The sequence below is a fragment of the Phocoena phocoena genome, chromosome 1, assembly GCF_963924675.1.
Source record: "Phocoena phocoena chromosome 1, mPhoPho1.1, whole genome shotgun sequence".
In the NCBI taxonomy this organism is placed as follows: Eukaryota; Metazoa; Chordata; class Mammalia; order Artiodactyla; family Phocoenidae; genus Phocoena; species Phocoena phocoena.
This window is the reverse complement of record NC_089219.1, coordinates 64,715,754-64,743,210: the sequence shown is the minus strand read 5'-3', so window position 1 is coordinate 64,743,210 and position 27,457 is coordinate 64,715,754. Positions and strand designations below refer to the sequence as shown.

General features: G+C 33.7%; 1 protein-coding gene across 1 annotated transcript in view; it reads right to left on the bottom strand.

The window, feature by feature from the left end:
• Positions 1 to 17,597, bottom strand: part of TNNI3K (TNNI3 interacting kinase) — a 282,005-nt gene extending 264,408 nt beyond the window's left edge. Inside the window, exons 1-4 of the mRNA XM_065895777.1 lie at positions 17,494 to 17,597; positions 16,782 to 16,890; positions 6,536 to 6,621; positions 5,361 to 5,458 (exon numbers count right to left, since the gene is read on the bottom strand). Of these exons, the coding sequence (XP_065751849.1) occupies positions 5,361 to 5,458; positions 6,536 to 6,621; positions 16,782 to 16,890; positions 17,494 to 17,533 (333 nt within the window). The 5' untranslated portion in view covers positions 17,534 to 17,597. The remainder of the gene's footprint in view (positions 1 to 5,360; positions 5,459 to 6,535; positions 6,622 to 16,781; positions 16,891 to 17,493) is intronic.
• Between the last annotated feature and the right edge of the window lie 9,860 nt (positions 17,598 to 27,457).

The window sequence follows — 27,457 nt, the reverse complement described above, 5'->3', positions numbered from 1 at the left end:
GCTTTTATTAAGTATTTACTATGTGTTAGTATTTTGCTGCATGTCATACTGCATATGGTTTGTCCTTTTTAAAACTGTAAACCACCCAATGAAATAGGTAATTCTATTTGCTCCATTTCAGAGAGACAGTGGGAGAGAGTAACTTGCCTGAAGATGAACACTATTAAGTCTCAGAACTGAGTAATGAACATGAATAGTGTAGCTTTTAAGCTAACAGTATTTATTAAGGTACATTATTATATCAATAAATATCAAGTATTATTTGTACTAATGTTTGGGTACTCATTAATTTCTTAAGAGTATTTATCAAGGATCTTTTACAGGTCCTATACACTGAGGAATCAGAAAGAAAATGACTCACTACCAAATTCGAATTTCACAGTACAACATGTGAAATATAGAAATAAACAAATAATTACAAGTGCTGTAATAAAAAAGAATGTGAATGTGTAACTGAAACCCAAAAGATAGTACAGTAAAATCTGAGAGTTCAAGAAAGCTCAAGAAGACTCAATTTACCTTGGTTTTAAATAAATAATACTTTCTTATCAAGAAAATAAATTAAAAAGTATTTAAGCAGAAGAAATAACAAGAATAAAAACACTGAAGTCTGAAAGTGCTTAATCTAAAGAATGCAGTAATGTAGAACAGTGCTTTTCAAACTTTAGCCTGCAAACCTGCTTTCTGGGATTAAAAAAAAAAGCACATTCTGGTTGAATAGGGAGTGAGATTCTTCATTCCTAAAAATCTCTCATTTGAGGCAGATGCAGCTGATTCTCTGGCCACAATTTGAGTTGCAAGACTTGAACTGTGATCCTCAACATGTAGCCTTAGACTGCTTGCATCAAAACTGCTTTGACTCTTTGATAAAAAATTTATATTCTCAGCCTATCCTAGATGTACCAAATTAGATTGGTGTGAGATGGAGAGGGAAATATTCATTTTAAGCCTGTAGTTACCATATGATTCTCATGCACATTAAATTTGAAAACCATTAGGTTTGGAAGTTCAGAGCCGGCACAAAAAGAGTCTGGAAAGTAAATTCAACAAAACTGTGAACTAAGGGATCTTGAATATCTAATTTAGGAGTTTGAATTTTATTAGACAGGCAATGGGTGACCGTAGAAAGTTTTAAATGAACATTGACATTGTATATTTGTGTCTTATGCAGATCACTTTAGAAGCAATCTAAAAATATATGGGATCATGACAGGATAACTTGTATGGATTTTCCCTACTGACAAGTGAAATCTATAAAGTGGAACAAAATATATGATACAACTATTCTCAGGCAATGAAGAACATGAAGAAAGAACTGTGATCTTGGGAGAAGGGAAAGATACAAAGTAAGCCCCCACAATATTCCATCATTGCCCTAGCCTTCTGCCTGAGAAAAAAAATTCAACACCTTTAAGGGAAGATGACATAATGAAGATTTCCTGTAACAAATAATATATAATGTCTAACATGCAATAAAAATTGATAAGTAAAGAAACCAGAAAATGTAACATGTAGTCAAAAGGAAAAGCATTCAATAGAACAAACACTAAGGTAATCCAGATGTTAGAAACAACAGATAAGGCACTTAAAGCAGTCACTAATGATAGGTTCAAGAATTTAAATGAAAATATGGAAAAATAAATGAACAGATGAGTAATCATAGCAGAGAAGATGAAATTATATTTTAACAGTAAGTGGAAATTCTGGAACTGAAAAATACATCTGAAATGAATAACTCTTAGTAGATTAGAATCAGATGGAAGATGGCAGAGAAATGGTATTGAAACTGAATTCAAATAAACAGAAATAATCAAATTTTGAAAATAGAAAGGGGATTGAAAAAAATGAACAGAGACTTGGTAATATTTGGAAGATTATCAAACAATCTAACATACATATTTGAAAAAATAATGGTCAAAATTTCTGAATTTGATGAAAACGAGTTTACAGATTTAAGAAACTCAATGTTCAAAAGGCATTGTACACAGGAAATCATACATAGGATTATTATAACCAATCTGCTGAAAACCAAAGATATTTTCTCTTCTCTTACTTTCTTTAAAAGATATTAATGCTTAACAGAAAAATTCTAACAATGTATTGGAGATTATACATGTATAGATGTAAGGTATACGGTAACAATAGTATAAAGAATAAAGATTGAGTGGAACTATACCATTGGAAGGGTCTTACATTTAAAGTGAAGTAGGCCAATATTAACAAAAAGTACCTGTGATATGTTAAGGATCCATAGTGTAATCACTAGAGTCATCAGTTAAAAAATAATGCATAGTACTTTTTTCTCTTTAAATGACATTGTTAAGAAAATGAAAAGGCAAGCCATAGAATGGGAGAAATTTTTTGCCAAATATATATCCAACAAAGAATCTGTATCCAGAATATATAAAAGTCTGTTACAATTCAAGAAAACAATAAACCAAATTTAAAAATGGGAAAAAGTGTTCAACAGACACTATACCAAAAAATATTTGGTGACAAGCAAATGAAAATCTATTCAATTTCATTAGTCACTGGGGCAATTCAATATATTCATAATGAGATACAAATACACACCTAATAGAATGGCTAAGATAAAATATACTGACCATATGAAGTATTGGCAAAGATGTGGAACAACTACAATTCTAATACATTACTGATGGGATGGAAAATGATGCAGCTAGTTTGGTAAGGAGTTCGGCATTTTCTTATTAAAATTAAAAATGCACTTATGATATGACCCAGCAATTTCACTCCTAGATATTGCCCAAGAGAAATAAAAACATAGTTCAAACAAAGATTTGTACAAGAACATTAATAACAAATTTATTTATAATAGTCAAGATGTAAAGACAACCATCAACAAATCCTTCAACAGATGGATAGTTAAATAAACTATGCTATATTCTTATAAGGGAATACAACTTTCCAATAAAAGAAATGAATTACTAAACACAAAACAACAGCATTATGATAAGTGGGAGAAACCATATATAAAAGAAAACAAACTGAATAAATTGCATTCATATAAAATTCTAGAAAGGGGAAAACTATAGGGATAGAACAGACATCAGTGGTTTCCAGAGGTCAGGTGACATGGAGGAGGGAAGTGATTGCATAAAGGTATGAGGGAACTTTTGTGTATGATAGAAAAGTGTTATATCATGATAGCAATGATGGTACATGAATATATACATTTTCAAAAGTCATCAACTTGTACACGTAACATTGTGAATTTTATTGTGTATAAATTATACCTCAATAAATTTGACCCCTTAAAAAAACCCAACCAGGGTTTCCCTGGTGGCCCAGTGGTTGAGAGTCCACCTGCCGATGCAGGGGATACGGGTTCGTGCCCCGGTCTGGGAAGATCCCACATGCCGCAGAGCGGCTGGGCCCGTGAGCCATGGCCGCTGAGCCTGTGTGTCCAGAGCCTGTGCTCCGCAGTGGGAGAGGCCACAACAGTGAGAGGCCCGTGTACAGAAAAAAAAAAAAAAAAAAACTAAAATAAGAATTAAAATATATGGGGGAAGAGAATCACAGCCCAAAATGAATCAGATGCCTACTGCAGTAGTCCAGGGAAGGTATAATTAGAACTATATTTAATACAATAGTAGTATGAAAGGCTACTTTATATTGTTTCTATGTTTAAAGTGGAATGGTAAAGTTAATTTGTTTTTATCTTTGTTAAGTAATCGTGCATTCTGTTATGGCCTCTTAAGAATCTTTGCCTACCTTGTGTCCTAAGATTCTAAATTTGTTTAAATTTGTTATAAAAAAGTTATAGTCCATATATCCTTCTGTAAAATATAAGAAAACAGAATAACTAGAGCAAAGAGAACTCTAAAAATGGAAATTTAGGTTTGATAAACAGAGGTGGAAGAACTATATTTTCTTAAGATTGTAGCCTTAGATCATTCAGAACCCATTTGTGTGGCTGTGTCATGCTAAATCTTGGGAAAATGAACTAATACAGAGACGATATCCCAGACAGTCAAATTCAGAATTCATGATTTCACAATACCACCTTGACTATCCACTAGCTTCCTATTCCTTGAAGCTCTTCTACTTTAACCTGCCATTCAGCAGAAAAGCCAGTGTCAGACTCTATTTCCTACACCCTGAACTCAGTCTCCATTCAAGTTTTATAGGATGATTAGTAGGTATTAAAGACAATTTAGCACTTATTGACACTTTTTCCCAGAAGGAATTGGACAGATTGACTAGACATTGATGGGGCCAGAAAAAAGATGAGCATTAGAGCATTTGCATGACGAATCACAGGAATATGTGAATGTGAATCATGGGAAAATATGGCTCTCTTCCCCCACAGTGATAAACTCTCTAAAGGTTGGGGGAGGGTTGCAAAGTGAAAGTGATCCAGATACAAGCAAAGGGCTGTCCCCAGCCCCCGCCTCTGCCACCACCACACCTGCACATACAAAACTGAAATAAAATCCTGTCACAGACTCACATGACATTGAGAAAGAACAAAATATTTTGCAATATAACAGTAAGACTCAACTGTACTTGATTCTAATCATTATCCTAACATTTACTGGATAACCAACTTTAACCTTCAATTTTCTTTTCAGTAAAATAAGGACTAATATGAAACTCACCAAGTTATTTTAATGATAGAAGAAATAATGTATATAAAACCTAGAGTGATATTTAGCTCATAATAAGTACAGAGTAAGTTGAAACTTACTACAATCAGAAAATGAACATTTATATTTAATTTATATGTTACATAAATTCATATTTATGACAATCTCAAGGATCTTTCCCAACACTGAGTATCCCAGCCTTTCCAATCCACTTTTATATTTACTTTATGATCAGGTACTGAGATTATGTTGGAACCAAGGATTAATGTAAGGAAAAAAAACAACTGAAGCAAAAGTAGGAGAAATAAAAGAAAGACACTAAAGAGAACCCTAGAGGTATATTTTTATTAAGGAAAACATGCAGAAAAATGCAGCTTCAATGTGCTTCTTTCATCCTCAAATGCAGCCTCATCTTCTGCACAGAGGCAGCTTGGCCTCCTTGTAAGGAGCTCTGGCAAGAGAACCAGATTGCCAAGTCTTCAATTCTGGCTAACCACTAGCTATCCATGTAACCCTGGAGATAATAATAGTATTCATTCTCAGGGTTCTTGTGAAAATTAAATGAGATAAACATGGAAAGCAATAAAAAAGAATGTGTTTTGATGATATCTGCTCAACAAAGAGTTAGCTAGAAGTTTATCCAGTAATGTAATTCTGTGGTCACTCTGCATATTTTCCATGATCACTAATTTGAAAAAAAAAAGCCTACAGGTACACATCATCTTTGGTTCTAATACAAAACTTTTGTACCTTGTAAACTGCCAAATGCAAGGCTGTAAATCCATTTCTTGTCAGTCGAGATGGGCGGAGACCTTTTAACATAAGGGTTCTAATATGTGACTTGTTGCCTTAGAGAAAAAAATGAAAGAAGTTAAATTGTGGGGATAGACTAAGTGACTTAAAAATCTCTCTTTAACTTAATGATAAATATCACACTGATGCATGAAAATGTCAGACTGCTGTTCTGGAGGCCATTTGTAAAGTTTTCTGTTAATTGACAGCCTTAGTAGTGAACATTTCTACATTTATAAAACTTTGTATCAGTGCTGTATATTTTAATGCATTTGTGTTACATTTTTTATTTGGTGCTCTCCTCATCATGTTTTAAACCATAAAAACATGAAAAAATTCACCCTAGTAAACTATTTGTGAAAAAGCTTAGATAGAAATCTAGCTGTGCAGGATTCATCAGAACATCATTAGCAATGGAGATTATTTAGATCAGAGAAATCTGGAGAAAATGACTAAGGTTGGGAAGGCGTGTTTAAATTTGGGAAGAAGATCTGTTAAGTAGGGTCTGTTTGGGAGGAGTGGTTAAGGGATATGTTTAGTGTCAATACTATACATTAGTGTTCTTTTAAAAACTGAGTTCAAAGGACACCAGTTTGGATTAACAAAAAACTATTCATTCACTAATTCAGTAAGTTTACTGAGTACCATCCTAGGTGCTTGGGATATATTAATGAACCAAACATAACAAGATATGAGCGGAATTAAACTCTTAGTCTTCACTTTGATCAATCTTCACTTCGGGATTTTATCTTTGGCATTTATTACCTTCCACATATCTTACTACAGACTGTGAAGCAACTGCTTGATGATATTTTGGGAAATGCTTTAAGTGCTTCTGAATTTAACCTTATCCATGACTGGCATGCCCGATACTGAAACATACTTTTTTTTCCCCCAAGCAAATTTAATTCAAGGTAGGAGCACAATAAAACTTAAATTCAGAGCTAAATCAATTGTAATATCTGCCTGGTAGTTAGTTACTTCTTCAGCTAAAGGTTATCAGGGTTCTAGGGGCAAAGCAAAAGAGGAAATCGGGTATGAATAGAATTCTCTTGCAGACTATTAAGCAGTTCAAATCACTGACCATATAAACATATAGCCAGCTTATAAAGTATTGAGTTCCAAGCACTCACCTCCACAAATGCAACATAAATGAAGTAGAGACAGACCATTTTCTGTGCGGTAATTTAAATTGACTTTACTGAAGGCATCATCAGAACTGAAAAACATATTTTACAGATGATTACAAATTTCAGCTTTTAGTTTATCATTTTTCATTTGAAAAATTATAATAGGGAATCCTGTTACTACAAATTCAGAAATATATCTTTTCTAGGATTCTTTTGTACCTAGAGAAAAGAATTTTGAGTATACCTCTAGATGAATAATAACTAAAATCATGAGAAAATAATATTAAAAGTTTGAGAGACCAAGTTTAAATTAAAGACTATCATACAAGTTCTATGTTCTGCATATAATTTGAACTTTTCAGGACACGTTAATGAATTAAAATTTGTGTATAAGTAGAAAACACAGGTATTTGAAAATAAACCCATTTCTCTCACAATCAAAACCTTATATAATATTTAGGGAGAAATTCAAGAAATTCTCTCCAAAAAGAAAAAACAAAAAAAAGGTATCATTTGATAAGAGACTGGAAAAAGGAATACAGTCCCAATGTATTAATAATTCTGCCTGAAGCAAAGTTTCCTTATACTCTGACTGGGTCAGATTTCACAGATAAAGAAGGTCTAAACTCTGATAAGGTACTATGATACAGTCCCAGGTGAGAAGAGAAGTAGTGTTAGTGATTCAATTAATGTAATCCTTGCCTTTGAACAAAGACCATTGCACCAGGAGGGCCCTAGAGAACCATAGGTAGCCTTTGAAAAAAATGTAAAGCTAAAATTCTCGACCTCTTGAGGTCACTGGTACTCCCAGGACATTTTTCAGTAGAAATGAGATAGTATCTTTGGCCTCCCAGGTTAATTTCAAGCTGCCTCCTACCTATTTAAATCTCCAGCAGCTTTAGTGAGATAGCAAAGTCTTTGGTGAATGAGCCTTCCATATCATTTGTAAAGTACTTACACTTGAAAGGTACTATAAATTCAGAACATTATCATCAAGGCACCTAGTTAAGAACTTCAAAAGCTACTGAAATTTTAAAACAGAAAAAGAAAAGGTGCTATTCTCCAGGCTGCTGCTAAAAAGAGAAGCCTCTAATTCCAGGGATTTTGAAGGATTTCAGTGAAATGCTTTAATTAGAAATGGCAAGTCCAGTGGTTTGTTTTCATAGACATGGAAATATTGCAGAACTTTCTCACCCTCTTCACTTTCTTGCTTTCCATATTCAACTTCCCAGTAGCAAAGTCCACAGACATAGTTACTCACGTTGAGAAATATACCTCAACTTGCTTTGGAATGCCACACGTTGAAGTACAATGAACACCAAGTCATTTTTACAAATGTTGCTAATATAATATAGCAAGGAGCCCAGGATTTCATGAAAAATAGTTAAGAATTTAACTCACTTCTATCTGCACCTTCCCCAGCTGAATGAACAATGCAAACAAACAAAAAAATCTAATGAAAATAACACTATTTAAAATGTCTACCAAAGGAGCCTAATTGTAAATGGTATAGCTATTTCATGGTATGAACAGAAACTTTACAAAATAATATGGTTCTTGGAAATATGTGGCCTTTGCCTGAGCCAGACATCTAAATTCTCAAAGCCAGGTGTATTATAGATGTCTTGGAGAAATTCAACTAATAGGTACTACTAAGTAAAGTACACTCAGCAGCCCAACTTGGAAATGCATTCATAGTTCTTCTCCGTGGTTATGATTTCAAATAGTACAGGTTTTCTGAAGAGCTGAACTCTGCTTTTAAAGCTAGGTAGATTGGATTTCTCTCTTAAAGTTTATAGGAAATTAGTGATAAATAAAAAGGAAAAAAAAAAACTGTAGCTAGCCATTGAAGATGTTGATTGACAGTGATTCAGAAGCTCTGAGCTGCTTTGGCTTTTCTTCCTTGGTCCTTCCATTATCTAGCAAATGAAATACACAATAAGAACACAGACAGAAAACAAAGTATTGGAGTGGGGCAGGAGAGGGAAGCCTTCTGTTAAATGTAAAGAACTGTACAATCTTCAGCCTAAGAGAAAAAGGGAGAAGGAAGTATTGACTCTTTTGAGCTAACTATAACAAACTGAATGGCAAATACTGAAAGAAGATAAAGCTTGAGAACTCCTCTGTAGCAATAAACCCTTGAGAAAAATTAGTTTTCCAATGTGTATCTCTAATATTATACAGCAATACCTACCATGTTTTGATGTTTTAAAAGTGGAAAAAATCATTTCAGCAGTGTAGGTACTTCTTAAATCTTGGGTCTTGTATTCACACCAGGACTGAAATCGTATCCTGTTCCCGTCTTTAAGTAGTGCTTTTTTTTTTTTTCTTTTTCTCCAATTTGGGCAAGTTATTTAACCTCCTCAAGTCTCACTTTCTTCAGTTATAAAATTATTAAAATGATTCACATGACATTGTGTTATGAAGAAAAATGGAATTAAGTGCTTACTATAGTACTTGGTACATGATATGTTATCATTACTATTTTTAGCAAGTTTACTGTGAATGTACAACTTTCCTTTTGTAGTCTAAGTCTTGAGAGAAATTTAGCACAATTTTCAAACCAAGTTTGAACTTCTTTGACCTCTCACATTTCACAACCTGTAAAATTTCCCTATTTTGACCAAGTTGACTGTTGTGACATCTAGTACCTATCAGTGATTCAGAGCAACTACTAGAATCACAGTTTTGTAATACAAGGCCAGCAGCATCATTACTATGGGGAAGGCATTTTCAACACTGGAGATATTAAAAGAACAACAGAATCCAAAGGAAAAAATGATTGTGCTGAAAATCATTTTATGGAGAAGGTAGACTCAATTGCTTTCTTTTTCCAAGTTCTAACTTTGATGATATATTCAATCAGTCTGGCACGACACCTACTGAACACCCAACTGTGTGTTCCACCTCTGTTCTTAATGCTCATTTCAGGTTGTTTTCAACAGTCTACTTGATAGGAGCTATTCACTAATTCCTGGATCGTTTAAGTGCGCCAGTCTTGCGAACACGCACAATAGAGAGAATCCTGCAGTTGACCTTAGCATTAGTCCGATCTCTAATGCTCCAAGCAGCTTTGCAAAGAAAGTAAACACTGAATAAACAGAAAAAATAAGGTGATAAAGTCTATTGCTTTATTTAAAAAAAAAAACACTAAATGAATGTATATTGTTTACGTAAATAAGACTGAAAGTATGAATTATATTAGAGACTTTTTATTCAACATTCTTTAACTTACTGAATCTTACGCTAGATTTGACCATTCATAAGTAAATCAGTATACAGTCCTAAATAGCTCCTTGTCAAAACTGAGCTGTAGTCTCTTACTTTTATTTTCCTCTTGAATTCTATTTTCCCTGAACTCATGCAACTTCTATTAATGCCAACAAAATGAATAAACAGAGAATAGACTCCCACAGTGTTTGTCAGTTAAGCACAATTTTAATAGTAAAATTTTTATCTTAACTTTAATAACTGGAATGTAATTTTTTTTTTTAATGAGAGTTACTTTGGGGCTATACTTGAATCCTAATTCTCACTTCCTGTTAACTTCTAGTCAAATGTTCCTGTCAAATGTTTGATACATGTAATTAAAATATTTGAGATTTTAAAGCAATCATTCCTAGGGGAGATATTTTCCCTTCTTTTGCCTCTTCTAAAGGAACTGTATGTGTCAAATTCACTGCCAGTTGAGCATCACTTATGTATTCTAATATCCTAAGCTCAATTTATTTTTTAATTTTCCCTTACATTTTTTATCACCTGCCATGCCATACTGTAACTTAACATATCCTAATGAGTTCACAGTGCTTGCTGGTGCATGAATGAAGTTCCTAATTAAAATGAAGTCACTATACGAATATATTTCTAATAGTAAATTCTGTCCTTCATCATTAAAAATGGTAGTTTTGGGCACAAAGGTTACTTTCTTTCTTGTAGCATAATGAACTCTTTTCTTAGCCTTTACCATTTATCCAGAAAAGTATGCAGTTTTGTGATCCAATTAAACTTCTCATGACCTCATCCTTTCAAGAAGATATCTGACATGTTCACAAATGGAAACTTATTAAAATGTAACATTTGAACACTTGGCCAAAGCCAAAATATTCAGATAGGTAGAAAAATTTCTTAAATTAATTCATTGGTTGAAATGTAGGTAAAGGCCAAGAAAGTAGAAAGAAGGTAAAAATTTGTTATGGATCATCTAGTTTCCAAAATTGATAATTTAGGTTTCAAATGGCTGGTTGTAACTTCTTGTGCAGTTCTTGATGGCTGCTGCTGATTTTCCCCCAAACAATAAAAACAGAAGAATCATCAATAAGATCTGTTCCCAAGATACATCCCCCAAAAATATCCAGAAACATATTTGTCCAATATCTTCCAGATCAAATCTGCAAACTGACAATATGAAGCATATTCATTCTTTCATTCATACAATAAACAATTATTGAGATACAGTGGCAGGGTAAGAATAATTAAGGTTGATAAAACTGGTACAATAATAATTATTATCTCATAGGGTTATTGTGAGGTTTAAATGGGTTAGATCTTTTAAGACTTTTATAAATACTAGCTGCTATAATAACTTTTATTCCTAAAGCATTGATATTATTTTAACTTTTTTATTGTTTTGCTTTGCATTTGAGAAGGGGGATAGGAAAGTGAAAGGGAAGATGGAGGCAGTATGGGATAGGAGGGAAGAATAGCGGGAGGATAAAAGGGGGAGAGATAGTGAGAGCGAGTGATGTACTAAACTAGAGAGAAAGAGACAGGGACAGGGACAGAAACAGTGTTTGATATCAGGCTGCTTCAAGGTTTTTTACAAGATATTCCTGTAAAACTATTACTTAGCTAGTTTTACCTAGACAAGCAAGAAAAGAAATAGAGAGGTAGACAGTCTTGGGACAATGTGAATTCTCTGCTTTTTGGTTTGAGGTCTTTTTGTTGTTTTCTGTTTCATTGCTAACTAACACAATGCACTTATCAAACATACCAAATAATCCTTTCACTCAATTTTATTTTTTTTTAAGATGGAATTTACTCCCTCAATACTCTACTTAGCACCTTGATAGAGAATTTTACTTTCCTTTGGTAAGGTCAGTCTGTGATGTTTCTGGAGCTATTCATTTTATAATAGCTAATTTTCATAATTGGTTATAGTTCTGAAAAAGTAGGTTTTTGGAAGATATTTCATTTGGATCATAAGTATGGTGGACTGCAGCTGGGCCCAGAGGAACTTTTCAGGGAGAAAATAAGCAGGAAAGTACATCTCAGAAAACTTCCTTTGTTTTTTTTCTTTTTCAGTTCTTCTAAATAGTGCAAGTGCTTTCCCATGGAACAGAGCATCCTCTTGACTACTTTTATTTTTTAAACCTAATCAATTTCAAAGTGAGATATTAGCATTTTTGACCAAGGTATATCTACTCAATGCCAAAATGAGATTAAAAATGAGAAAAAATAGTGTTTTTCTGATTATGTTGAAAAGTCATAGCACTGAAAAATTATAACTTCTTTGGAATCTCTTCATAGACATATTACAGATTAAGCAGATTAAAAGTAGGCTTGACAATGAAATCAGAAAAACATAGTTCTAAAATTTCTAAAGATTTAAAAACATTGAAACAAAATAATTTAATTGGAAGCATTTTAAAAGTTGCATATGGAGACCCATCATGTAAGTGGTTTTCAAAGTTCATGTAAGGGCCCGTGTATCACCAAGGTATGGGAGTGGGAGTGTAAAATATATTCTTCCACTCCCACATGCAGGGGCAGTTCTAGTACACAGGACATAGCAAACTCGTAGAGTGGCACGGGGTAGGTGAAAAGTTTTCAAAGATAATTCTTATCCATAGTTCTTTCCCCTTCCTAGTTCGAGAACTAAGATCATGAAGATCATACATTTTGAAGTGAAGTACAGATGGGTGGAATCCCTGCACAACTGTACAAGTTGTGTAACCTGGCTCAAGCCAGTTTACTTTGATTAGTCTTATTTTCTTCAGGTATAAAATGGCAAGCTCAATACCTACTCCAGAAGGATGTGAACATAAACAATGACGATTAGTTTTTAACTAACATTTTTGAGTGTTTACCATGTGCCAGTCACCGAGCTCAAAGCACCTTACATATATACATTTACGATTATATGAGCTAATGCATATTAAAATACCTAGAAGCATGCCTGGCATATGGTAGGCGCTAAGTTAATTTGTTTTTCTTTCAAGTGCTATACAAATAGCTCTTACAAATACATACAAATATAAATAAAGCTAAGTAGACAAAGAAGCTGCCTTTAGTGAACATGTATACTAGTGGTTAGACAGACCTGTAAAATGAATAAAGACAGCACCAGGTAGTAAGTGCTATTATATTGATAAATGTAAAGATCAGAGAGAGCAAAGAGGAGGAAATAACCACACAATGTACTCCAGTGTACCACTTCTGTCTTTCCTTCTTCTGCCTTCTCTATTTCCTCATTTGTTCCAGTCTCTCCTCTATTATCTCAACAAATGTTCAAAATTATGCATGAATTCAACTTTATTGTGGAAGATGAAGGAACATTCAATTTCCATTCCTCTTCTTTCCCATAGCAAGCTCTTTTTTCAAAGCTGCTATAAATTGTCATAAGCAAGATAATGGTTTAGCTCTGTTTGTCTTTTTTAAGTTTAGAACTTATATTGCTCTGTACTATATTGTGGGTGAAAGCTATACCAGGAGGTTGTGTATTTGAGGTGACATAAGTTTTGCTTTATGATGCAGAAAATCTCTTTTAATGAATGGAATTAGTATCTACCATGAATGCTGTAAAGAAACTTGTCAACAAGTGAAAACAACCAAAAAAGCTGCAAAAAGAAAAACCACAGGCAAATCTATGTTTACACTAGTGATCTATGACTCTAGTATTAAATACTTCTTTTTAGGCACCTTATAGTTTTCCTTCTATCTATATGTTTAGAGGAAGCCTGATGTCAAGCAGAATTACACAGTTGTCCATCACAGAAGTATTTCTTACATCACATAAACCATGAATAAAGATGAGAAAGAAAGATTCTAAGATTTAACACCTAAAATGTCCTAGATACTAGATTAAATGTGATCTCATACAATATTATGTTTAAACTTCCCAACTACTCTGAAAATTTTGATGTGTAAGCCAATGAGTAAGACAATTTATATTCTCAATATTCCATTCTTTTCTTTCCTTGTCATCCATCATATTATTCTAGAGAAAAGAAAATCCTGAGAACTCTGCCCTAGGCAGGATCGACTTTCTTTCCCTATGATGCCATCTGCCTTGATGGAAGCAGACAAAGCAGAGTGCTCTGGTTCTGGTTGTTTGTTTGTTTGCTTCCTTGACTCTCTGTAGACCATACTAGTTGCCTGCTTTCTGTTTTCATATTCCTCATTCCTTCACCCACATCATCGCAGACAGAGTTCTCAGTGCAACTTAGGTATCTTTCTAGAAGTGTAGTTTTCAAACTTTAGCTGAAGTATCATTTTTAGCATGCAAAAGTATTACCTGGGGAGCTTGTTAAAAATTCAGGTCTCTGGAAATCATCCCCAGAGATTCTAATTCATTTGATATGGGGTAGAATCACGGATTCTAAAATTTTTGCAAGAACTGCTGGCTATTTTACTGTGGGAGGTCCTTAGCCCTTGGAGAAACACGATTCTAGGCTGTGGGTAATCCTCTCCTCAGCCTCATTATTATCACTTCTGGCTAATGGGACATTTCTGTAGGTTCTTTAATGGCTTCAGCACCAGACTACAAGTCTTCCTCTCCTCAAAATGCCCTACCATTATTCTCAGGGAATTTGACATCCATTTTGATGAGCCTTCTAATACTCTAGTCTGAAAATTCTTCAAATACCTCTTGATTACAATCTTTAAAAGTTATACTTCAGATTTTGGCACCATTTTGAAATGTTCTAACATTTTACATTTTTATTTTTGAAAACATCCTCTTGATATAAAAACACTTTATCCTAACTTTCTCACTTCTTAACTTTGAATAAACTATTGGTTACTCCCACTTGGTAATAAAGTCTTCAGTCTTTCAAAATGCCCTTATTTACCCAATCAATCATGATAATAGAAACCTCCAGTTATTCAACGCTTACTGTGCGTTAGTCTCTGTACTCAGCATTTGACATCATTTTTCAAATGCCCTGTAAGGTCGTTATTATTAACCTCATTTTACAGATGAAAATGAGCCTCAGGGAGATTAAGTAATATGCCCAAAGATACATTTCTTGTAAATAAAAGAAACTGGATTTAAAACTATGGTTGCAAAATCCTTATGCTGACTGACACAGCTTTCTTACTCAGCTTAGGTAAAATGGTCAAGACATTAAGTTTTCTTGCTACCAGTAGACTTTCCATGGTACTCATCCATTCTTGCCTATATATCTTTACTCAACTATGCCTTTTATCTGGAATGCTTTACAAAACCAATGAATAAATCAAGACAACAAAATCTTCTTTTTTTGTATTTGAAAGCCATCTTGTTTTTTCTTCCACTTAGCACTTGTCATAGGCTGTCTTCTGTGAGTTATTTATATATGCCTTTCCCTTCAACGAGATTGTGAAACTCCGGGAGCAAGAATCAGCGTGTAGTAGGAAGCTGGGGAGACCTTGCTACAAATCACAGTTCCAGTGCTTACTGACCATATGACCTTGACAAATCCAATGTCTCTGCTCCTTACTTTATTATCCACCAGAAGTAATATTATCTATCACACAGGGCCATGGTGTAGATTAAATAATGGTTTATATTTGATGTGTCTGGAATAACACCTTGAATATAGCTGGCACAATAAATCCAGCTACAGTAGGACCTGCAGAAACAGCTGCTTGTTGTTGATGTGGAAAGAGAAAAAAGTACATTTCAAGCTTAATCCTTAAAAGGATATGTCTGTTTAAATTAGTCTTGACATATTTGCAAAATAGTTCCCAAATTTAAAAAATAACAACAAATAAATGAGATTTTAACTGTATAAAGTTGAGGAAAATCTCCAATTTGATCACATTTCATTCAGCATATTTATCTGTCAATAAGAGCTAGAGGGTTTATGATTAAGTTCTACATTCATAGCTCTTTTCCAACAAAATTAATATGTATGTATAAATCTATTATACCAAAGTGCCAGTCACATCTCTACAGGACTTTCAAATGTTTTCCCGTAAGTGAGCATATGATAATACTTGCAAAAGTCATCCCAGTGTATCTCATCATGAGTGTCAAAGCTGAGTTAATCATTTTGGGCTAAATAACATGGAAAATTAACTAGTTCCCAAACCATAAATTGAATACTTATGAAGGCCTTATTAACCCACTGACAAATTTTATATAAACTATATTATACATGGGTAATTTTATTTGCCAGTTATGTGAGCTTTGTATGTTTACTATATCTGAAATTTCTTTTGAAAAGTATGTCATTTGGTCATTGTTTACACTTATTTTCTGAGTAAAATGGTTAGAGTCCTTTGTCATTAGTGGATTACATGAATAACACAGCTGTAAGTGAACATGGCTAATTGGCCTTTGTGGAACTTTTCCTCAGTCAGGCAGCTAACTTAAATTGACTCTCCAAAATACATTGTTTCTCAATGCCAAGATTCAATTTCTCCAAAAGGTTGCTTGTGTATATAAGGGCTCTGCCCTTCTTTTCTGAACATTTTGTGTCTTACAAGGTTGTGACAATATGCCAGATTATTTTTATCTTGTTATCATGGAACAAAACCCACTGAAAGCCTGAAGCCAATATTACACATTGGTATATGATTGTTCAGGGGAAGAATGATGCACAGTTTCATTAACAGACAGCGTTTCAATGTCAAGAGACCAAAGGGTTTGTTAAAATTGGAGTTCTCTAGTAGTCCAAAAAGAAAAGTGTGGCCAATATTCTACCACCATTTGGGAAGAGAAGTCTTACTGTTTGTTGCTGGCATGGCTCACAAGAATGATCTAATTCTAGAGAAGATTATTCAGATCAGCAACAGTTTGTATTCAAAGGCTAGCCTTTAGGTTCCTTTCTCTTTAAACTTTAGTGATGGGAACAGGCAAGGCATATTTTAAGGAGATAAGATATTTGCATTTTAGGGGCTATATGAATGGGCAGGAAGAGATAACCTTATATTCTAAGGTTAACATAGGAGGTTATATGGGTTGTGTTTTTAAACACAGATATAGCTAAAAACTAGATCAACAATGAAAACAATTATACAGAGAAATAATAACTGACAACTTTACCCAAATATATGCCTTAGTTCTGTAAGTTCTTTTTCTTTGATCCGCAGGTCATCTTCTAATCTTTCTATTACAATAACATAAGATTCACTGACTTTCTTCTTCCATTCATCTAGTAAGGAAAAACAAAAGGGATTGACTCATAGCTCTTTTGTAAAATGCAGACACAGATCATAACATACAAGTGATTAAAACTCTGTTTTTTACTCTGAATTATACAATACTTAATTTAAATTACTGATTGTGAGTTTAAAATGCAGATGTTTATATTTAAAATGCAATCATATTGAATCGTAGTAATTAAGAACCCATTTGATATTGGATAATATATTTACATAGAAGAATATCTTTGACTTATTTCATTTGATTTTATTGCATTATAATTATAGCAATCTCTAGTTGCTAGACAAGAATTTTTAGGTTTTAAATACTAGATACTTAAGATGTAATCCTAAAATCCCTATATTCAACAGTATTCCAATTTTTTTTCTATAACATTATACCTAGGAACTAGTAGAAACAGAAAATTATAAGAAATTTTCTGTTTTTCTCTAAAGACATTTCAGAGAAAAATAATTTGAGTTCAGATAATCTTCTTAACACTTTCATATGTTATCTTATACTCTTGTAAAAATTAGCAGATATTCCAGTGAAATGTTAACTATACATAACAACTATTGAACTATATTATATTTAAAGATATAAGAATAATTACCAGTACAAGTTTGGGTTGGTCTGGATTTATAATTTCCCATTTGTTAGAAGATTCTTCTTTTCCCAAGTGCAGTTCCTCAGGTTACAAGATTCCAAGTTCAAGTGAAGTGGCAGTCCAGTTGAAAAATACTTTGATAGTCTGGCTAAAAATAAGCTGACCGCCAAATGGAATGTCATACAACAATGACAAAGAACAAAATAGTTTGTGCTTTCAAGGGTGAAATCATAAAGGGAATTAATCAGTCTGTTTAAAAGAGCTGTATCAAAGATAAATAGTAAATGCTTCCATAAGATTATTTGCCTTCATCAATTGGCTATCTACCCATATATACCTTGATGGGCATTTCTTTAATCTAGAAAATGATTCAGTTACATCTGAGGTTCACAAAGAGCCATTAAAACTACCTAGATCTTCTTTCAGGATCATTTTCTCCTGAGACAAAGTAATGACAATTGGAAAAGAGTGACTGGTGACAGAATTTGTCTCTATAGTATATATATAATGGAAACCCACATCTTATGGCATGCTACTAATAGAAATGAATGTAAATTTGGCCTAGAGTAGAGCTATAAAATTATTTTTGTAGGAAGAAATTCTCAACATAGACCATGATTAATTTACACCACTTGTTGATTATGTTGACCATAAGAGTCATAGTTAAGAATATGACACTAAGTTCTACAAATAGCAATTCATAAAATAACAAGAATAATATCACAAATAATAAGATGGAATGCTTACAGTGTGCCAGACACTAGTCTAAATGCTTTACATACATTTTGTCATTTATACCTCATACAATCCTGCAAAGTATATATTATTCTCATGTTATAGATAAGAAAAATCCATATTTGCTAGCAGGTGGAGGAATCTGGAATCAATTCTGAGTCTATATGATTATAAAGTCCAAGTTAGATATTATTATTGATATCTCCCATAATTCCTCTTTAATTCACCTTCCATTTACTTCATGGGGGCATTTCTCTTTGTACATGAATATTTCTATTGATATAAATGAACTCAGGGTAAGATGGAGAATAAATGGAAAACCCAGAAAGAAAAGTTATCTAATTTTTAACTATATATTTCTTTTGGATAATGTAATTATACCTAGAATATATACATTTCAATCTTGAAATTCATCTCCAGAGGCTATAGTTTCAATGTAATAGGTATGAATTTTATATTTATTATAGTTGAATGTTCAAACAACTGTTTCCTTTTGAAGCAAATGCTTAGACAAATTTATTATTCCTCACTACTTTTTCTCAGCAAAGGTAATTTAAGTTCCAGATGGAGGGTCTTCATACTGATCAGATACAATTGGAGAAGCAGGTATCTGGGGTTATGGACATCTCTGTCCTCCCCTGGATATAATTTTCCTTATCCCCCCTCCTCAGTATATGCTGCCATGGCCGTTGATGTCTGTTACACTGTGGTGGCCTTTGGTTACTTGATCCATGCACTCTGCATTTTCCTTGTTTGAAGGCCAGACATCTTCAGTTACACCAGCTTTCTCTCAGCACTTGTGTAACCCCATCCCTTCAGGTCAGAAAGTCTTTGCTTTCCCCAGACATGCTGCCCTCAGGCCCATCAGCCTATGCACCTGACTTCCTAAATGCTTGGTACTGGAGACCAAGCATTCAGTACAGTCCTAAAGACCAAACTGGATAGTCTTCTTTAAGAGGCTTGCAATCTCCCAGGGCTACACCTTGGGAAGTAATGCACAAGCATCCTTCTCTCAGATTTCCATGGCTTTCATACCTTGAATCCAGAGGGACAGGGATGGGAGCCAGGGCTCTTGACCTTCTTGAGGACATCTAAATCTGTCTATTTTTCCCGATTTTCTTTCTTATTTCTCTCTCCATTACTTCCAATCTTATTCGTGTGGGTGTGTGTGTATGTGTGTGTGTGTGTGTGTGTGTGTGCGTTTGTGTGTTGCCTCTACCGATGAAAGAAAAGCTAGTTCTTATATCATCTTACATTGTTTTTCCAATTTCCTCTTTGGTACATAAGTTTAATGCACTGATTTTTAGAACTTTTCCTTTTAATTTTTGAAAATATTTTTATTCTCTCAGAAAGGCTGGCTCTTACAAATGAAAGCTTAGACTTTCAAAGCTACAATTTTTGCTGAGTTTGAAAATCCAATCAGCAACTCAATTGAATTTTTCTACACCCTGAGGCAATAAATTTTGCTAAAGAATGGTGAAAATGATAATCTCAATACCTAACATATTAAATGTTATTGAATTTCCTACTTCCAAAGGAACACTATCTATTAGCCCTTTTATGGCTGTGAGTCTAGGTCATGGATTGAGGGCAATGGAGGTGCCTTCAGGGCTGTGAAGAAAAGGCTGGAATAAGTAAATGATCCAGGATAACAATCCTGAGTTTCTTTCCTAAAGAATCCTGGAGGGCATCCACATGGTAGCAGAAAATATTTTCTCCGCTTCTCTGTAAAAATTTCTGTAAAACTTCTTTTTACCTTGAGTTGATAACGTGCTCTAAATTGAACTCTACTCTACCAGTTGTGAGATTTCCAGAAGTGCAGAATGTCATATATTATCAAAAACACAACCTAATTACAAAAATGGTCACCTTCTCAAACTTTAGTGAGAGTAGACACTATCTGAGGAGGTTTGTAAAAAAAAATAGAAACCGGGGCTCCATACCCAGAAATTCTGACTCAGTAGATCAGGAGTAGGGCCTAGAATATGAATTTTAACAGGCACCCCTAGTGATTCTAACGTAGATGCTACTTGTAGCTTACTTCGAGGAGCACTATTTTAAAATGGCTTAAAGTGAGATGCATACTCACTGGAAGGTTTTTGAGCCTTTGAATTCCACGTAAGAAAAAAGAGGAGAAAAAACTGAAATAAAGAGAAAAATAAGACTGTTTCACATTCTCAATGGGTTCTATCCTATGGTAATCAGTGAGGCAATAGATGATTTGGCTGTGCATATATAGTGTCATATTGTAAAGCTGAATCACAAAAGTGGAAGCAACCAAGATGCCTTTTCACAGGTGAATAGATAAACGAATGTGCATGTACATTCATACAGTGGAAATTTATTCAGCAATAAAAGAAAGGAGGTACCAAGCCGAGAAAAATCATGGAAGAACCTTAAACGAATATTGCTAATTGAAAGAGCCAGTCAGAGAAGGCTGTATACTATATGATTCTAACTATACAACATTTTGGGAAAGGCAAAACTTTGGAGACAGTAAAGAGATGAATGGTTGCCAGGGGAGCAGGAAGAATGGGAGGCAGGAATAGGTGGAGCACAGGAAATCTTCAGGGTCATGAAATTCTCCTGTATGATATTCTAAGGGTGGATATATGCCATTATACATTTGGAAGAAACCACAGAACTGTAAAAAACGAATGTAACCTATGGACTTTAGCTGATAATAATGTATTAATATTGGCTCATCAATGGTAACAAATGTACCAAACCAACTTAAGATGTAAATAATAGGGGAAACTGTGGGGGGCCAGGAGGGGGGAAGGGAAGGAATATGGAAACTGTGCTTTCTGCCCCGTTTTTCTGTAAATCTAAAACTGTTTTAACAAAAAGGTTTATTACTTTTTTTAATTAAGGAAAATATAAAACAATAAATAAATAAGACCAAAAAACAGTAATTCTTTAACAAGACCATTTGAGTTTTTCCAGGAATGTTTGTTTATAACTTATAAGGAAGAGACTTCTCTAAGGAATACATAACTAATAGCATTCTTTTTTCTTTTACACTTGCTTGTGTTTTTTTTTGTTTGTTTTTTTTTCAGTCAGAATGTTAGGGTAGATTTAGTAAATACCTTATTTCTTCAGCTATTCCTTTTTGACCAACCTTCCTGTTCTACTGAATTGCCTAAATCTAATGTTAATGCCTTTATCTTTTCAACTGATTTATCAGAACACTTCAGCATATACATAGATATGTTCTAATACTCCTTCAATAAGCCTATTTACATTCTTTTTGAATTCCTTTATTTTCAGTTATATGATTTATTTATCCCAATCTACACTTGTGCATCTGCTATTTATATTTTATACTAGTCTCTTCGTAAATATTTAAAAGGATGCTTTTAAGATGAAAAATACAAATTTGACCTTGACACTTCTCCCACCTTTATGATTCTAAGAGAAATTATAAAGAACATGTATCCCAAGAAATCAAACTGATACACTTAAAACAATTTTTATCACATTTAGGATGGTGAATTCATTTACACCTAAAAGCTAGACCATTCTTCCATTGTATATGAGTTCTTGATAAGATGTGCCCAAGCTTTAGGAAAGTTTAAATTTTTGATGTGTTGCATCTGGTTGACAAGCAATTAAAAGAATCATTGCTTTAAACACGGTAAACCAGAATTACTAATTGGTATATATTTAGGTTTTTTCCTTCTTTTAATAAACATTAAATTACTCATATTGAAACAAAGTTATCTAAAAGAAAAATTGAGCACTAAGATGTCTATACCTATTCAATTAAAATCATTCTTTAATTTCTCTCTAAACAATATATTTTTGCATTAGACAAGCATAATTTGTAAGATTCTTATTTGTCAAACAAATTTCCTCTCTTTTCCACTGGAATATCTAAATTTATGGTATGTTGGATGGAACTGTAAATCACCATTATGAATCTGAACATTGTTGAGGTAATATTCAGATTAATCCTCAAAAATGAATAGGACTTGTTATATAATATTGAAAGTAACTATTATATAATAATGAAAGTAAATGTGAAAAAATCAATATCATAGTAATTTAAACAGGTGTTCTCAATATCTCTAACTGTAAGAGTATATTAAAGAAAGAAAAAATATTACTCTTTTTGTTTCTAATATACTATGACTGAAAATGAAAAGATTTTAATCTTTCTTGTGCCTTCCTTTGTTGCTGGGTGAACATGAAGTAAAGTTTATAAAGAATCTAAATTAAATAGTAATATCTCTGTCATTGGCTAAAACTTTCTTTCCCAAATTGATAGTACTTCTTTCAATTGTCAGCTCAGCTCTTTATTCGTTGATTGATTCATTATTCATTCAATAAGCATGCACTGTACCAAGCACTCCAAAGAGCTCACGGGGCCAGGGATAGACATGTAAATAGGCAATTGTAATAAAGCATCTGTATTATGATAGAGACATACATGACTCGTAATGAGAAGATACGTTTAATAAAACCTACCTTTCAATTGGAAAATATTTCTCTGAGGCATTGAAACCATCAGAACAATCTAAACTTCATGGCTCAGGCCACTTCCATTCCTTCTTCATCCTTCTTTCCCCCCTCCTAAGAGTCAGTTGGCCTGCTAAGGAAATAACATTGTGTTGTAATTATAGTTCAATTAATAACTATTGTCTTTGGGCAAATACCTTATTTCCATGTCTTGAGGTTTGTCATTTAAAAACAAAGGAAAAAAAGGTGGAGAAGGGAAAAAAATTAGTTCTAATTAATTTTTTTTTTTTTACTTATCAATTAGCCAGTTGTGGCTGTTCCTCAAAGTGAAAACTAATTTGATGTTGGTAGGACAAATTACTTAAAGTTTCAAAAATGGATCTATATAACATGTGGTTGTTAGAGAGCTTGCTGAGTGATTCTATATGAACAGTTCTTTGTTTAGTCCCTCCAAGCAGAAACAATCTCAGTAAGTAGTCTGTCTAAGCATAGTTATCATTATTTTTGTTATATCTCCTCCTATGTCTTCTTAGTGGGAGAATAGTGATTAATGGTTATCATGCCATACACTTTCATGACCCCCCTTCTTCCCATTTGATATCATGTCAATGTCAGAAATGGCATCAGCCTTTGGCATGTACTCAAAAGTTCTTGATTTCCCTTCAGTTTACATTGTCCAGCTCAGTATACCACTAATCAGAACTGACAATGACTGAATTGTAAAATGTATTCTATCCATGTTATACTATAATTGTGGAACTGAGCTGGTTCCCTTCACAGCTGAAATTTTATAACATATAATCTTGAATGTCCTAAATATAAATTAAAAGGGGTGCTATGTTTAAATTAGTGTAAAGTTGTTGGGGGTAAAAAAAGTCAATTTTTACCCACATCTTCATTAACAGATCAATACTTTTGGTTGGGTGAAAGTATTTGGTTGGGACAGTTTATAGGTCCACCCAATATCTGATTTCTTCTTGCAGGTGCTATTGTCTCTGAAGCCAGTTGTTAGGGGACTTGTTATAGCAAGTAATGTTTCAGAATATCTTTAATACCAGGCAGACTTTTGATAATAAACCCAAGTGCTTCCAATTTTATATAGTCAATATATGCCCTAATATATTTACATCTAATTTTATTGGCATCCAAATAATATATCCTTCCCATTCAGAATTCAAGTTTAATAATCTAAGTACATATAAGAAATTACGTTTTCAATTAGAATTTGTGAACAAGTTACAGATGTTTTCTTCACAATTTTACCCCCTTCTTTAACATGGATTATCAAGAGTAGGCTATAATTGTTGTGAACTTCAAGACTATTTGTTTTAATGTAAAGCCTTATTTAGAAGTTAACACTACATTTGAAGTGTGTATTGTACTTTCCCAGTTTGGTAACCTGGAGAATGATTGCCTTTACTATTCCTGCCCGTGTCTCCCATGAAAAGTAGTATTCCTACTTCAGGACTCAGTTTAGGTGTCAGCACCTTGGAGGGGTGTTCACAACTTCATAAACTATTTATGCCACCTTCTTCTTGCTGTATCTAGATTCTGCTTTGTCTCTGGAACCTATATTGTGGCACTTGAGCTTCATACTAATGTGGGGAAGGAAGATGTGAATTAGTAGATTTATCTCAGTCTAAAAACTTTAAAAAATTGTCAACCACACTAGTGATGCTTTCTGTGAACTACAGAGTGGTAGAAACTGTTAGAAGCACCTCCATCCTGCCCGAGGATCCCCACTCTTACCATAATACAAACGTTACTTTTTAAGATCACAATCTCCCCTGAGATCTAGAGCAAATAATGCAACTTGGGTGTCTCACATGGCTAGGTATGTTAAGCCATGGTGGAATATACTAGACTTAAATTCCAAGTCTTAATTCTAATAGTTTAAGTTGGTCTACTATGTGATAACATTTCCTAATTGTTGCCCAGAGTTTTCCGCGTTGAGGTCTAGGTCTGATTACACAAACAGTTAACCTAAACTTGTCCCCATATTTTCCTTCTTCATATATGCAGCCATGGAAAAAATGATGGAGCCTTTGGTGAAGGGCTATGAAGGATTTGGAACTTGTGAGGATTTGCAACAGTTAGAGATGAATGTTTGTCATCAATTGGGGTTTAACAAATTAATTCCATGGTCATCTTTCTCAAACTTTCACTTCTCATAATGCTGAAAGGCATCCATTTCATTTAGCTACAGAATGGTTAACTTATTAACTAATCACAATAGTTATCTATGGATCCTCTAAACACCACATTTCCTCTCTTTGAACTATTCCATAATTCTCATGTTTTCTACTGAATCTGGACATGTACTAATTCACAAAATCATCTTAAGATGATCTATCAGGGCAGCAGCCTTTGATGTTATTAAGGATGGTTATTATATCTCTTCCTTTTTTATGGTCAAACATATTTATATTTGGCAAGTATGCACTACAATTACATATGTGAGTGCATATAGATTATATATCATAAATATGCATACATTATATACATATACAGTGTGTATATGTGTACATATATATTTATTTATTTATTTATTTATACTTTTTACAAGAGCAACAATAAAACAAACTGACATTGTAAAGTCCTACTCTGAGTTAAGCCTATATGAGGGCAACACTTACTTCTATTAAAGCACCCATCACAGAAGACAGAATTAATGCATTCATCTCTCCTGTTAGGCTGTGAGCAACTTAAGAGCAGAAATTATGTCTTACTCATTTTTGCATTCCCAACAGCCTAGCACAGTGCCTGATTGATATAGATATAAATTTAATTGTTTTGTATTGAATTGAACTAAATTGAATCAAACTGAATTAGATTGAACCAATTGAAGTGAGTAGAATCAATCCCTTCAGTAAGGGAAATTTTACTGAATATTTCCCTTCTCAGTTCTAGAACAGAGGTAAAGTGAATACAGATGAAGCCATCATCAATTCTGTAGACAAAATACTGCAGCATTTTGAAATTCCATGCAAAGATACATTTTTTTTTTTTTTTCCGGTACGCAGGCCTCTTGCTGTTGTGGCTTCTCCCGTTGCGGAGCACAGGCTCCAGATGTGCAGGCTCAGCGGCCATGGCTCACAGGCCCAGCCGCTCCGCCGCATGTGGGATCTTCCCAGACTGGGGCACGAACCCATGTCCCCTGCATCGGCAGGCGGACTCTCAACCACTGCTCCACCAGGGAAGCCCTAAAGAAGGATTTTTGAACATAGCATTACTTAAATAGGTCTTACTTCTTGTGGAGTTTTTAAAATCTTGGAACAGAAATAACTAAGCTTGAGCATATGATAAATTGAGAGCTTGGACACAATTTAAATCATTATATCATTAGAGAGTTCAGAGAAATTATTAAGATGATGTTCATTAAAATCCCTATTATTGCTCTATACAGTAAAACAAACTAAACAAAACTGATGGGATCAAAGTAATTTAAACTTAATTTTGATTTTTTTGAGACTAAACAATTGATGAGATTAAGTTGGGCAAAGTCATAAATATCAAATAACAGTAACATAAAGTGGTAGCAATGGTGGAAAAATAGGAACAGGAATGATAATAAGAGTTTCAAAAGGAAAAAAAAGTCAAACCAGAAAAGCTTAGAAAAATAAGAAAACTTTTATTCTCAGAGGATAGAAGCACCTGGGGAGTAGCATAAGCCAGTGTCTATCAGTGAGAGGACTATGCAAACTGTATATGAATTCCTGGTACATTACGGCAAGAAACATTGAGGAAACTGAGTGGTGTAAAGACAGACATCATTTCATAGAGAGGATAATAAAAATTTTGCTTGTTGTAAGTCTCTTGAGATTACATTTGATATGTAGTGTTCAATGCTGGACACCTACCTCATTATCACGAAAGAAAGAACAATCAAAGAAAGAAAACTTTTCTTGGAAATACAGAAATGGGTTATGAAATATATTTGTTCTGGCTAAAGACAGTAATTGTACATATTCTCTAAATGCTCCTTTAACAATTCCATTAAATTTTCCTAGATATCATAATTGAATGGGCTGCACATTTTTACCCATTTAGAAGGTGTTTTGTTTTAAATTTAAATTTGCAAAAGGCTTTCTAGTAAGTTCTATCAAACCATTCCAAACTTACATTGCCCAGTGGCCTTTGGTGTTCATATATCTTAACTTATGGCTTAATGCAGATCACAGGGAGCTAATGGTAACCTAGGAACCAATCTAAAATACTGTCCAATTTCTACACTTTGCTCTACATTGAGCTTTCTGCTTAAGTAGAAGATTTTATTCTATTTCGACTCACTGGAAAACTTTGAAGATGGTTTCATTGCTTTTGCTAATATCTGATTATGGGTTAAAAAATATGTATTTATGTAAGTATTTTGGTTATTACTGATGTTATTTTTCTACTATGTAGCTTTCTACTATGTATCTTACTACAGAAACACATTCTTTTTGCTCTTTAAATCAGATTGATATAATAACATCATATGTGGTATCATTTATATATTAATAAAAGTCACCTGCATACTGAATTTTTAGTTCAGCACAGATGATGATAAAATCTTACAAAGACAAAAGGTAGCTCTTCATGCCTAAACAAAGAACATTCCCCAGAAATGTGTGTTTAAAGAGAATATAAAATACAGGATTAAATACTAAAGTGTTGCGTTCAATCAGCTTTTTTTTTTTTCAGGTTCAAAGTAAATAAGCCTCTGTGAAATACTATATTATGTTAACCTGCTTGTGAACTTTCTTTTTCCCAGCTTTTTCTTGGTTCAGTTCTA